Genomic DNA, 13,042 nt, shown 5'->3' on the forward strand with positions numbered 1-13,042 from the left:
CTCTGTAGTAGGTGTAGTCAAGCTGATGATGATGATGGTGATGATAAACTTGACAGAGCCCTTTGTTGCCACCTCACTGACTGAAAATAATCAAATCGTTTCGATATGTTCACGACTAATATTCCAAGGCTATTCCTAGAATATTCATACACGTCACATGGCACAAAGTTTTTCTAAGGCGCTTTGAATCTGAAAGCATTTCGGGACTTTCATCCGCGGTTTTCTCATCAACGCATCCACCATTCCGCGAAACAAAAAAAAAAGAACGTCGGTAGTGTCCGCTGTCTCACCATATTTGCCTTTAGCGTCTCATTAGGAACCAGACGCAGTCTAACAAGCCGGTGCATTGCTTATACAAATGCAGTTTTCTGCAAAATTGTGAAGATTTTGCGCAGGTGTAAAGAAAGAGCACGAGAACTTACATTTTATTGAGAAGAAAGCGATAGACGGCATCAATGATACCTCAGTCGGTCGGTATTCTGCGTTTCGTCGAGGCTGCGCTGGCATGATTCGTTTCCTATCTGCTTTTTTTTTTCTGTACCTTCTGCGCCTGTACTGGGAAACTGTATATAACTGTTTGTTCCTCGGAGAGTTCCATGTGAAAGCCCCTAACCCGCAACCCATCCCGCTGTATTCAGTATTGTGTTCAACCCTGTTTTCACCATTAGCCGGGAAAAATGCGCAAATCAGGGAATCGGTGTTCAAATGCATAAGGAGTTAGCTCTATGTGCACCGAAAAAGAAAGCGACTACCACCGTCGTTAGTGAGCAAAGCCCAAACAAGCCAAGGCGGCTGGCGACGTGCACCAGCGAAGTGCACAGAGGTCTCGGCGCTTGAACACTCGAGCTTAGTAAACACGCCCGTAACCTGTGCTCTGTTCTCTCTCTTAAAATTTTGCAGGTGTGCATCATAGCAAGGGCAAAAAATAAAACACATTTTCTACACGGCGGTGGTGTAGCGACCGCGGCAATGACTAAGCCGGAGTGCTTGCTGAACGAAGTCACATCACGGATTCAAGGGGAAGGCGTACGTTACAAACTATAATATTTAAGTGAGAACACGCCCCGCGAGGGTTTCTGCACGTGTATACAGTTGGAGCGCAGCGGCAAGGTGCATCGAGCGCCAGTACCCGCGGCTCGAACCACTCATGCAATGCCTCTTTGTGGGCCTTTGGGGTACAAATAAATAAATAAATAAATAAATAAATAAATAAATAAATAAATAAATAAATCTCTCCCTGCAATGCGCCCGCTAGTACGCCACGATCCTGATGTTAGCCCTGCGTAACCGACGAGCAGATTGTTTAATTGTTTAATTATTTAAATCTTGCGCGTCTGCCTAACAGAAGGAAATATTTTCTTTAAGGCGGCGAAGACCTGAGCAGAATTGGCCAAACCGGAAATGGCCAATCCATGGGTGCCTGATCTGCTAATAGCGGAGGGGACTTCCGGGCGACGAGTGAAGTTTTCTGTTGGTGCCGATGCGAGCGACGGGACAATCGACCCGGGTAAATTGCTTCACGCGAAGGCGCCACTCGTCGCTTGCCGCCGTCGCGTTCGCGTAAATTCTCGCGTACGTGAAGCTCAGCCTTAAAAAGGCGAGAAACGCGTCTCACACTTACGACGCATGTACGGCCAGGCCGAACTTGGTCTGTGCAGCCGCCTTGGCAGCACCGGTGACCTCTTCGCCGCAGGGACCCTTGTCCCAGGTAGTGTACGCCCTGGTGTCCGGCAAGTTGAAGAACAGAAAGTGGCACAGTCCGTCCGGCGGAAGCACCACGGCCGATGGGTCCTCCACCACGCAGTGGTAGCTGCACACCAGGGGCCGAGCGATGAACGGCTCCATAGCCGGGTCGTCTGCGTCGAAGCGAAGTGCGGAGAAAACGCTTTGAGACCCAGGGCTATGTCGAAAGTTGCGGCCGTACCGGTCGCTTTGCTGAATGACACAGTTCATTCATATCTCGCACCTAGCTTGTGAGATGCGCCGCATTTTACCATGCCCAGTGGCAGTGGTCCATAAAAATCAGCGGCACGCAGGGAATTTGCATGCCCTGCGTATGTGTCCTTACCGCTTCGTATGAATAAGCTGCACGCTGCAGCATCAATGTATCCGACTGTTTTTGGACCTTTTGCGAAGCAATTCAAGAAATATTCCTGTACTAAATACCTCTATGGAAACATCAATTTCGTCATCGCCACTCGCGCTGGTCTTCAAGCGTTTTATGAATTATTTAGAGCGAGAAGAGTCATTCTTTGTTTCGAAGTACAACGCCTTCAGAGCGTAAACAAACGCCCAGGGTTGACCAGCGAAGTTTCAAACCATGTTGAAAAAAGGCGAACGTGGCTGGTGATCCCCGAAGTGACGGCTAGGCGCGCTTGGGAGTTCCGGCTAAATCCATCACTTCTCGGCGGACCAAGCTCGGGCTCTCCGCCGCGGAGCGAGTTGCACCAAAGCGACTAGTGGAACTCGCGAACCCAAACCAGATCGGCCAGGGGTATTCGCCATGAGATGGGCTCACGCGCGTCGTCTGCTACCTGTCTGCTCCAGGAGCGTCGACAGGCTGACACTCATCTCCATCCGTGCTACACTATTGAGACCACATTTTTTTTCGTTGCACTTCATATTACAATTTTACCGGACCACGTCGAATTGCCGTCAGCAAACTCTATCGCTTTGCTTAAACAAGCTGGCGCAAGGGACATTTCCGTTACATCTTGAGATATAGAGAGGCTCAGGCTGCTGAAATAAAAAGAAGCAGAATGGACCACAAAATAAAAATAAATAACGAGATAAATTGGTTTTAATGATTATTTTCTCGAGTTTTATTGGCAGGAAATCCATTCCGGTAAACCTTAAGAGATTAGCCGGCAGCAAATATTTAAACACACTTATCTATTGAGCCAATCCGGTTCATATTCTCTAGTTTCTGGTTCATATTCTGGTTCAATAATTCTCTTTTTTTATGGTTTGTGGTTGTTATGTATTTCTATACGACCAAAATATGCAGGCTCGTTGAATGCTTAGCATAGCCTGTCAGCACGCCAATATCATGTTTTCTTCATGGCGGCTATGTGTGCAATTTACAATGCTGTGTCCTATCGGCGTGAAATGAGACACGAACAGTACAACTGCAACGAGAACAGAAAAATATCAGCTACTGCAATGAAAATACAGACGAGGTCTATTAAAGCACCCTACTGAGAGGCGGTCGTCGCGTCTTAGAAGCGGAAAGCAACCGCACTGGAATTCAGTCTCTTCTCGTCGCTGTTCTGTTCGCGTTTGAACTACGTGCTTTTTTTTACGTTCCGGTGAGCATTATTCGTGACAGGTGGGGTCAAAGTGCTTCCACGAAAATGTCGCGTGGAATAACTGGAGTTAATAGGCAGTATTAGTATAGCGTTTGCGTTTTTTGCGTACGCAACACGCGAGACGGCTGCGCACGCTAAATCCAAAGCGCGAACGACGCTTTTAGATGAGCGTTTGCGGACCGTTCCGCAACGGGCGCTCAGTGGACAAACAACACCCAGGTTCAGCCACGTTTGGGTAAGTACCTAGCGCCACCGCACGTCAGAAAAAAAAACTGTTCCCTTTCGCTGAACTGCTCTTCAGTTCCAGACCTGCGTGTCAACCTAAAGAACACTTTGATACTTTGCACTCTGCACTTTTCGACATCTTTTTGATGCAATCGAAATAACTTACTTGCGCACGTTCACACGATCGTTGGCCGCGTACTGGCTCAGCAGCAGCTCAGCTGGTTCGCGCACAGCACGAACTGTGAACGCCTTCGCCGAATACTCGCTGCGAGTTCTTGCGATTTCGGCCCACTTGAGCGGGTTCGCGAATGAGTTGCATTCGCGAACCTCGCGCAGGAGCTCTATGTCATCAGGCGCCGAAACACGCGCGCGGCTGGATGGCATGGCGCTCACACGTGTGCGAAACCGGAACTTCTCAGAAGATAGCCATAAAAAATGACACAAACGGCTGTTTCCATGACGACAGCGTAAACAGTCTGATGTTAGGCTTACAGTCTTGGAAATAGACGGCTATCTCAAAATTACCGACAACTTATCACATATAACATTGTGTCCGAGTGAGATAACAAGAAGAGTAAGCGAATGCAACCATTTACAGCCAGTTTAGTGCCGAATAACGCAATGACGAGGTATTTTAGAACCGAAGCGGGCAAGCAGGGTGCCGCCATGGTGCCTCCGTAAGCCCCGCAAAGACGATACGCTATTTCCAGAAAATTACGTGCGTACTCTAAACGCTAAGCTTCCTTTAGCGTTCTGCGCATGCGCATTCTACATACGCTACTTTATTGCATACGCAAATGTTTTGCGTACGCTATACTAAAACTGACTATTGCTATATTAAAATGAGACAGGCTATATTTCCTAGTATCGCAACTTTAAGAGCTCGGCACGCATGGCATCTTGCGTAGCATTATGCACTCGTCTCCTGCATCCCGGTCGCTTCTGGAGGCGCGATAACATCGCCGGAATAGCCACTTTCCAAGAAGGCGTGACAAGAAGCCTTGGGTAGTTTTGTAGAGATGTATAGCGCCGAAAGCTGGGCGAGTTGGAGTATACGTTACTGATCAAAAGAAAAAGCTTAGAAAGAATATGTTTTTTCCGTCCTTCGTGTTCCTTTTGCGCATTTTTTTTTCATTATGAGACGTACAGCCCTCCAATTAACATCCGGAGGGCGTGCCCGGCGCGGCGGCACCGGAGCAAGCTAGACCGGAAAGAGCTCAAGGGTTATGACATGCGCCCATTATACTGCTGCAGGTGCAAGCGTCACCTGCCAAGCTGTTATGCTATGTGCGCGCGAACAACCCCTGCCAGTCAAGCTGCTAGCCCACTTGGGCTCTTACTTTGAAATTTAAAGCACGCAGTTGCGATAAACAGCGAACAGGGTCAGAGAAACCAGTTGCAGTTATTGCGAATAAAAAATAATTACTGCACTCGTGTCCGTGTCGTCTGGGATGTTACTGTGCTTGAAGAACAACAGGTGGTCCAAATTAATCCTTAGTTCTCTGCTACGGAATGCCTCGCAGCCCATGTGTCGCTTTGGGACGTGAACACTTATAAATTTTAAAATTGAACGATACGCTTGTGAAACGCAGCGAGAGAAGGCGTGAACGCGTCTCTAAAACTCCCCCCTTTCACCCATTCTTTTATATCTACCGTGTGCGGTGCGGTCAGTGCATGGCAAATATCGCCAGGTGGTCAAAATTATTACTGGTTTCTAGCGCTTCTTTGAGGAAATAAAATGAAGCCGTAACTGTTTCAGTTCTCAGTTGACAGCTTAACCGCGCCTTAAGGGAAGGGAGGAAGGTGGGGGTGAACGAAGAAAAAATTGGGTGCCATAGTAGAGGGCTCCGGGCTCTCTTTCTTCTTTCATTCGCACCTCACGTCGCTGTTGAGGTGTCCGCAGCAAAGTGACGCAGTTACTGTGCGCCGTTTTCTTTCTTCAAAAACCACTCTTTTTTTTTTGGAGTGAAAAGTTCTACTCCTCCCATGCTGAGCCTGAAGGTCATCTGGCTCTTGGACTTCACGTTAACGGGACGCGCGCCGCATGTGCAAAATCGCGCGTTGCAGATGCCTCGATCTTCTTCTTCGACGCCATAGCTGCGCGCTTAGCAATCACGTCCGCCGCTGCCCTGGCTGCTGCTCGGTCGCTCCTCCTCGCCAGTTGTGGCATGTGATGTGTCACGTGGTTCGCTCTTGCGCTTGGCAGTCACGTCCGTCGCTGGGCCGACTGCCGCTCTGAACGCTCGTTCTTGAACTTGTGGCACGTGATACATCTTGTGATTTCCTCTCGATGAAGCCTTGAAAAAGTAAAGATGAACCACAGCTAAACTGTGTCTAACCGTGCTTGACAGAGCTTTCAATCTGTATGTCCTCACTCAAGCGGGTTGAGCGAAAGCCACTCTTTTTTTATAACATGCGATCTATGTGGTCACCAACGGTAAGACTGCTTCCGCGCCTTTCTTTTTAACAACTATAACACCTGCACAGAACACAGAGCGTCCGAACAGCGTCTCTAATATTTAGCAGCGTTCTACTGCCGCGCGTTCCACCCAATGGCAATGATATTGATGGTGGCGGTGGAAGCATTGATCCTTGGGCCTTATGATTGCAGCCTACTGATGGTGATAGTGAAAAACATTTATCCTTGTGCCTTATGATTGCAGCCTACTGATGGTGGTGGTGAAAAACGTTTTCAATGTTCAAAAAGAGAGTTTTGGAGTCAGAAGACCCCGCTACATGGTCGGTATCCTTAGTCCGGGACACCACACGACGAGGCCCCGTCTGGCGCCCGCTTTGCCATAGCCATTAAAACTTCCTGTTGGGCGAGTTGGTTGTTCATCTTGATCTAGAAATGTTCTTTTGCGCAAATAAAACGACACACGAGAAAGGCGACACACACACACAAGCGCAATCTAGAAATGTTCTTTTGCGCAAATAAAACGACACACGAGAAAGGCGACACACACACACAAGCGCAAACAGCCCTTTGGGACTCCAGTGTGGAGCAGTTGAGGAAGGAAGTCTCCCATGCCTCTCGGGTAAGGGTAGGGATAAGGTGAGGATTCTGAGTACATGCCCACATCATGCGGAAGGTATCGCAGATCTCTCCACAGTGCGGGCAACGTCCATCTATGTTGCGATTAAAGTTTTCCAATATGGCAAGAGAGAGAAGAGGCGCCGCAGATTTCGCTCTTCCGCCTTACTCAGCCCCTTTGGCAGAGACCGGGTTAGGCGGTGGCTCTTGCAGTAATGGATTAAAATTTCACACAACCACAGAAGCCGTTGATGAGCTTCTGAGGCCAGGAGCCCAGATTATCTTTGTGTGAGTTGGATCGGCAGAAGCCCGTCTTAGAATTTTAGAGACAAAGGTGATATTCCCACGGCCAGAGAGTGTTCACAGGCCCGGCGAAAGTCCGTGACACTCATATAAATAAATGATAAAACTACAAAATTGGAATGTAATCTGCCAATAGAAAAGAAAATATATATTAGCACCTTGTTTTATGAAAGAGGTAAGTCATTTTATTAAAACCGGGCAAATTTTGTATTTTTGCAACACTCTTGACCTGCCCCCTATTCATGAGTGTGCGGTGCATTACAGCGCGTCTTTGCAGGCCTTGTTTCGATACCCGGCTAACCCGGCCACAGTAGCGGCAAGGCGGATCGCTTACGAAGCGATTTCTTATCGCCAGCTGTCTGCGATGGCGCGCCTGCGATGGCGCGCCTCGACACCGCGTCAGCCATGCACAACTTACCGGTCCTGATTGTGCAGGGTGCTTTCATCTGTGGCGTCGCTTGCTGGCCGGCCATCTACCGCGAGGCTGGTCTTAGAGCATCGTTGCCGCCCGTTCTTGGTTCACTACCGCCTTCGCTGTTTTTGGATGCCACCGACACTTTCATCTGGCAACATCCATCGTCGACAACGGACCACGTCACAGCCAGCCCGGTATATAACGGCGACAGAGCTGCGCGCGGAATTGGGCTCGACACCGCGTCAGCCATGCACAACTTACCGGTCCTGATTGTGCAGGGTGCTTTCATCTGTGGCGTCGCTTGCTGGCCGGCCATCTACCGCGAGGCTGGTCTTAGAGCATCGCTGCCGCCCGTTCTTGGTTCACTGCCGCCTTCGCTGTTTTTGGATGCCACCGACACTTTCATCTGGCAACATCCATCGTCGACAACGGACCACGTCACAGCCAGCCCGGTATATAACGGCGACAGAGCTGCGCGCGGAATTGGGCTCGACACCGCGTCAGCCATGCACAACTTACCGGTCCTGATTGTGCAGGTTAGTTACCTCAACAGTGCTACTTGTGCCAAGAGTGATGATTACTGTCTGCTAGCGGTGTCGTGCCCAACAGAGTTCCGCGCCAAAGTGAAGCGTTTTCTACTGCCAGTGTCGCGATGTTGGTCATTTGCCCTGTCCTTGTTGATCTTACTTGCCGGTGACGTTGAATCAAACCCAGCTCCTTCTCCTGAGGACCTGCTTTCCTCGATTTTGGAAACTATGCAGAGGCTCGAGTCTGGTCAAACGGAAATATTGAACGAGCTTAAGGGTGTTAAAGAAAAACAGGATGCTACAGATGTGATGATTAAACAGCTTTCTGACAGAGTTACAGCACTGGAGGCCAAAGCTGTACCACTTAGCCAACCTGACGCCAGCACTCTCGATCCCGGTCTGCATAACATTAGTGAAAAACTGGCCCAAGTTACAGAGAGGTGTATTGATGCTGAAAACAGGCTTCGGCGGTCCAATTTGTTGTTCTTTGGGCTCACAGACGGTGAGAACGAAGGCTGGGACGATTCGGAACAGAAAATAATTTCCTTCTGCCACGAAAAACTGGGAATTACTGTCACAAACTCCCAGTTTGAGCGTGTACATCGGTTGGGAAGGTTCGCTGTCGACAAGCATAGGCCCATTATCACGAAACTAACTTTTTTTAAGGACAAACAGCGGATTCTTTCGTCAGCGTATAAGCTAAAAGGCTCGAATCATTCAATTCGAGAGGATTTTTCTTTGCCAACCAGGCAGGCACGGCAAAAGCTACTTGAGTTCGCCAAGCTCCAGGATAAGAAGGGCAAACTGGTCGTTGATAAGCTGCACATTGGCAAAAATACCTACGTATATGATAGCGCGACCAATTCTGTCATTCTATCAACCAGATAGCTCAGCAACAGCCATCCCACTAAGGCTCTGCCTAGGTCTTGTGGCTCCAGTCCACAGTTATCTTTATCATTTACTAACATCCGAAGCCTACTGCCTAAGCGTGAAGAGGTGTGTTCTTTTCTGGATGATTCTGACGATGATATTGTGGCACTAATAGAAACTTGGTTGCACCCTGACGTAGCGGATAGCGAAATTTTTCCCAGTAAAGATAACTACAACGTATATCGCTGTGATCGCTCCGGTAGAAAAGGTGGTGGTGTCCTTATCGCCATCAAAAAAGGATTAAATTCATTCCTCATTAACACCGGGTCTTCACTTGAAATAGTCTGGGCTGCTTGTATTTTGGCATCGGTGAAGGTACTGGTTGGTGTTTGCTACCGTCCGCCTGATTCAGATCACTCATTCGTTTTTAAACTCCATAGCAGTATTACTTCAGCTATGCAAATATGCCCAACTGAACTCATTTACCTGGTTGGTGACTTCAATTTTCCACAGATTGATTGGTCACATTTGTCGTCATCTTGCCGCGCCTCAACAGAACTTATCAACATTATGTTAGATTTTAATTTCTTTCAGGTGATTAACCAACCTACTCGCGGTTCAAACATTTTAGATTTAGCTTTCTGCAATGCGCCCGAAACGATTAACGAAGTCTTGCTCCTTGACGGTTTTAGTGACCATAAGCTCATTCATCTACAACTTAATGTCCCATTAGCATTTCAAGGTCTTATATCCACGAAAATTCGCGATTACAATAGAGCTAATTATAGAGATATGAATATTGCACTTAACGATTTTTTTATTCAAACGTTCTTGCCCTCATTTGCGGACAGGTCCGTCGATCAGAACTGGGTACTTTATAAGATCATGATGTCCAATCTAGTTTACAAATATGTTCCCTTGGTTTCAATTTCAAACGACAAATCTAATCCATGGTTCACTAGATCTCTCCGTCGTCATCGAAACAAAAAAAAGCGTTTGTACAGAAAGGCTCGGTTGGTATCTACATCGGGTGCTTGGCAAAAATACAACGATTGTCTGAAATCTTACTGCTCGGCCCTCCGGGCATCAAAGAAAAAATATTTTTCCCATGACCTACCCGCCCTCCTAAAATCTAATCCCAAGAAGTTCTGGCGCGTGATATCTCCTGACAGTACTAACAACCAATTTCCATTATGCAACGACGATCACGTGCAGCTTTCGGAGAGTGAATGTCCCCAAGCATTTAACAGATACTTTGCGTCAGTGTTCACTCGGGAAGATCATTCCAACATACCCATTGTTCCTGATCATGATTACCAATTTATGGCCCCTATTACCATTTCCGCTGAAGGTATCGCTCGTCTCATTTCTAATCTTAAGGTTTCCTCATCAGCAGGTGTTGACAACATAAATTCTAAAATACTGAAAAACACCGTATCGATCTCCAGTGAAATTCTATGCCTCATCTATCAGCAATCATTATCATCCGGTTTACTTCCTACAGATTGGAAAATTGCTAAGCTCGTTCCAGTGTTCAAAAGTGGAAACAGAAATTCACCGGAAAACTACCGCCCCATTTCGCTAACCTGCATTTGCTGTAAATTACTCGAGCATGTTATCGCTTCTCACATTTACTGCCATCTGGAACTTAACTCTTTCTTTTTTCCTAATCAGCACGGCTTCCGAAAAGGTTTTTCTTGTGACACCCAACTGCTAGAATTTACGACTGACTTGCATTTCAACATGGATGCTAACCTTCAAACTGACTGTATCTTTTTAGATTTTGCTAAAGCCTTCGACCGTGTTGCACATTCCCGCTTGTTCTCAAAATTGTCTGCTCTGTGCCTAGATTCTTTAACACTGTCATGGCTACGTAACTTTCTTTCATTTCGCCAGCAGTTCACTACAGTTAACAATTTCACCTCCCCACTCAGTGATGTAGAGTCTGGCGTACCCCAAGGTAGTGTTCTTGGCCCCTTATTGTTTCTAATATACATTAACGACTTGCCAACAGACATATCTTCTTCTATACGCCTCTTTGCTGACGACTGCATCATTTACCGGCCCATTAATTCTATGCATGATCACCTTGCCCTCCAAACTGACCTGAACTTAATTTCAAATTGGTGCAGTAAATGGCAAATGATGCTCAACTCATCTAAATGCAAGGTCATCTCTTTCACCCGCAAGCGTACTAATTCTAATTTCTCGTACTCCATTGAAGGTACCGCAGTGTCTCGGGCATCATCTTATAAGTATTTAGGTATTCACCTCACAGATAATCTTTCATGGGCCACACACATTCAATCCATCTGTGCCAAAGCTTCAAGATCACTTGGGTACCTGCGCCGGAACTTGCGAAACGCCCCTAATAACGTGAGAAAAGTCGCTTACTTAACAATCGTGCGTCCTCAACTAGAATTTGCTTTACCTATGTGGTCCCCTTATCAAAATTACCTGATCAACATGCTTGAATCCGTACAAAATAGAGCCGCTCGTTTCATCACACAAAAGTACCACCCCCAGTTCAGTATCACTAAGATTAAACTTGATATCTCCCTCGAACCATTACATATTCGTCGCTCCATCGCTCTTTTATGCTTACTTCATAAATATCGTCATGGCACCAGGCCATCTCCCTTGCCCCTCGAAGAGCCTTCAGGCATTTCACGCCGCCTACATAATCAGTATAGCATTACACGCATTTACGGAAGAACCTTAGCATTCAATTCGTCTGCACTTCCACGTGCCATTATTCTTTGGAATGATCCTCCCAACTGTATCGCATCTATTGGCAACCACCAATCATTTCAAGACCAACTGCACAAACATTTTCTTTAACGACATTGTGTCTTGTTTCAGGTTGTTCTGTGTCCTTGGTCCCCTTTTCTTCTCGTTGGTATTTTACAAAGTTTTGGTTTCTTGTGCAATTTCAGCCATCTGTATGTTTTTTATGACTACTGCTTTTTCCTTTTGATGCCTATTGGGCACTTGCGATGCATTCTTGCTACTAATTTAATTTTTGTTGCTCGCGGTGATGTATGTCTTTTAGTTACGTTTTGCCCTGTATATTTATAATTGTGTTTAATTTTTGCCTTGTATCACGCGTTGTTTTTAATTTATTCTTCCTATTTGCTTAATCTATTGTTTTGCCCCCCTTACTCAATGCCCTTCTGGGCCCTGTAAGGTATTTTGAATAAATAAATAAATAAATAAATAAATTTAGCTCGCCGGTCTCAAAATGCTCCTTTTGCGAAGTTTTCGTCGTCCTTGCACGTCGCTTCTTTGTCACCGTTCGGTAAGATTTGCACCCCGCTGCACCGCTGCGGCAGTTTTCTCGGTTTTGTCGTTTCCTTCGGCGTGCGGCCAGTGCGCAGTCTTTTTCCGTCTTTGCACGCTTCGCTCTCTTCTTTTGAAGCGCTTAGCGCTTCATTTCAAGATGAGCTTGCGGCATGTGAAGAAACGATGCTCCGTGGTACACTGCAACAGCGTGGATAGTACCACTGGTGTCAAGCTACACCGATTCCCGCTGGACTTTCACAGGTGAGCTCTTGACAGTGTCGTCGTCTCTAGGTATGCACGATAGCTTCGATATGGTTTCGCCGGGCTGTTCGCTCGTGTTTCATAGCTATAACCCGTTCGTGCGTACTTGGCTTCATGTTTTCGGGAATATTTATGTACTACACTGCAGGGCACACACTTTCAGTGCTGAGGTGTGCGAAAGAGGCCCACATTTTTCTAATTTATAGTGAGTTTCATGCAGCTGACTATCACCAACGTGAACTTCACACCGGGCTCTCAGGAGCAACCACGTGCACGCTACTGACCGGGAGGCCCATTTAGAACAAAGTTTGCTACCTGACAGCTCCGAGTACGACATTGTTTAGTTTCGCAAAACCATGAAGCCAATTTGAGGATCCCCTCGCAGCTGGGAGTATCGAAACTCAGCCTCGTGTATGTGCGCGGCTTTGAGGAGGCTTTAACTGGATTCGCTCAGCAGGAGTTATTGCCTGCCTTGGTATTGCTGTCCTACATATACATGACTGTCAGGGTAATTTTAAACGCACTTCACTCTCGTCACTCGTTGAGCTTAGAAAAGCAGCTAGCCGCGTGGCATGAGGATGAGCGTTACCGCACTCTGGGGCGCAGAGAGCTTGGCGCGAGCATAGTTCAGATGTAATGCAAGTATAATTTACTGCAGTTAGCAGTGACAGGAATAATGACGCATTGGCGTTTCGAGTATGCGTATTCCTTTTGGCGCAGTTGTATCTAACGTGCATGTTGCATCACGTCCAGGTGCCGAGCGTGGGCGCAGTTCTGCCGCAACGTCAGCCTGGAGAAGAAGGCGCCGTCGCAGCTA

The 13,042-nt window shown here is 47.2% G+C and overlaps 1 protein-coding gene across 2 annotated transcripts in view; it reads right to left on the reverse strand.

Moving 5' to 3' along the window:
- The window catches only part of LOC144130047 (uncharacterized), an 836,651-nt gene that overhangs the window by 444,935 nt on the left and 378,674 nt on the right, over positions 1–13,042 (reverse strand). For both annotated transcript variants that reach the window (XM_077664079.1, XM_077664078.1), the window contains exon 7: positions 1,622–1,856. In XM_077664079.1, the coding sequence (XP_077520205.1) occupies positions 1,622–1,856 (235 nt within the window). The remainder of the gene's footprint in view (positions 1–1,621; positions 1,857–13,042) is intronic.

The sequence above is a fragment of the Amblyomma americanum genome, chromosome 4 (assembly GCF_052857255.1).
Source record: "Amblyomma americanum isolate KBUSLIRL-KWMA chromosome 4, ASM5285725v1, whole genome shotgun sequence".
Lineage (NCBI taxonomy): Eukaryota > Metazoa > Arthropoda > Arachnida > Ixodida > Ixodidae > Amblyomma > Amblyomma americanum.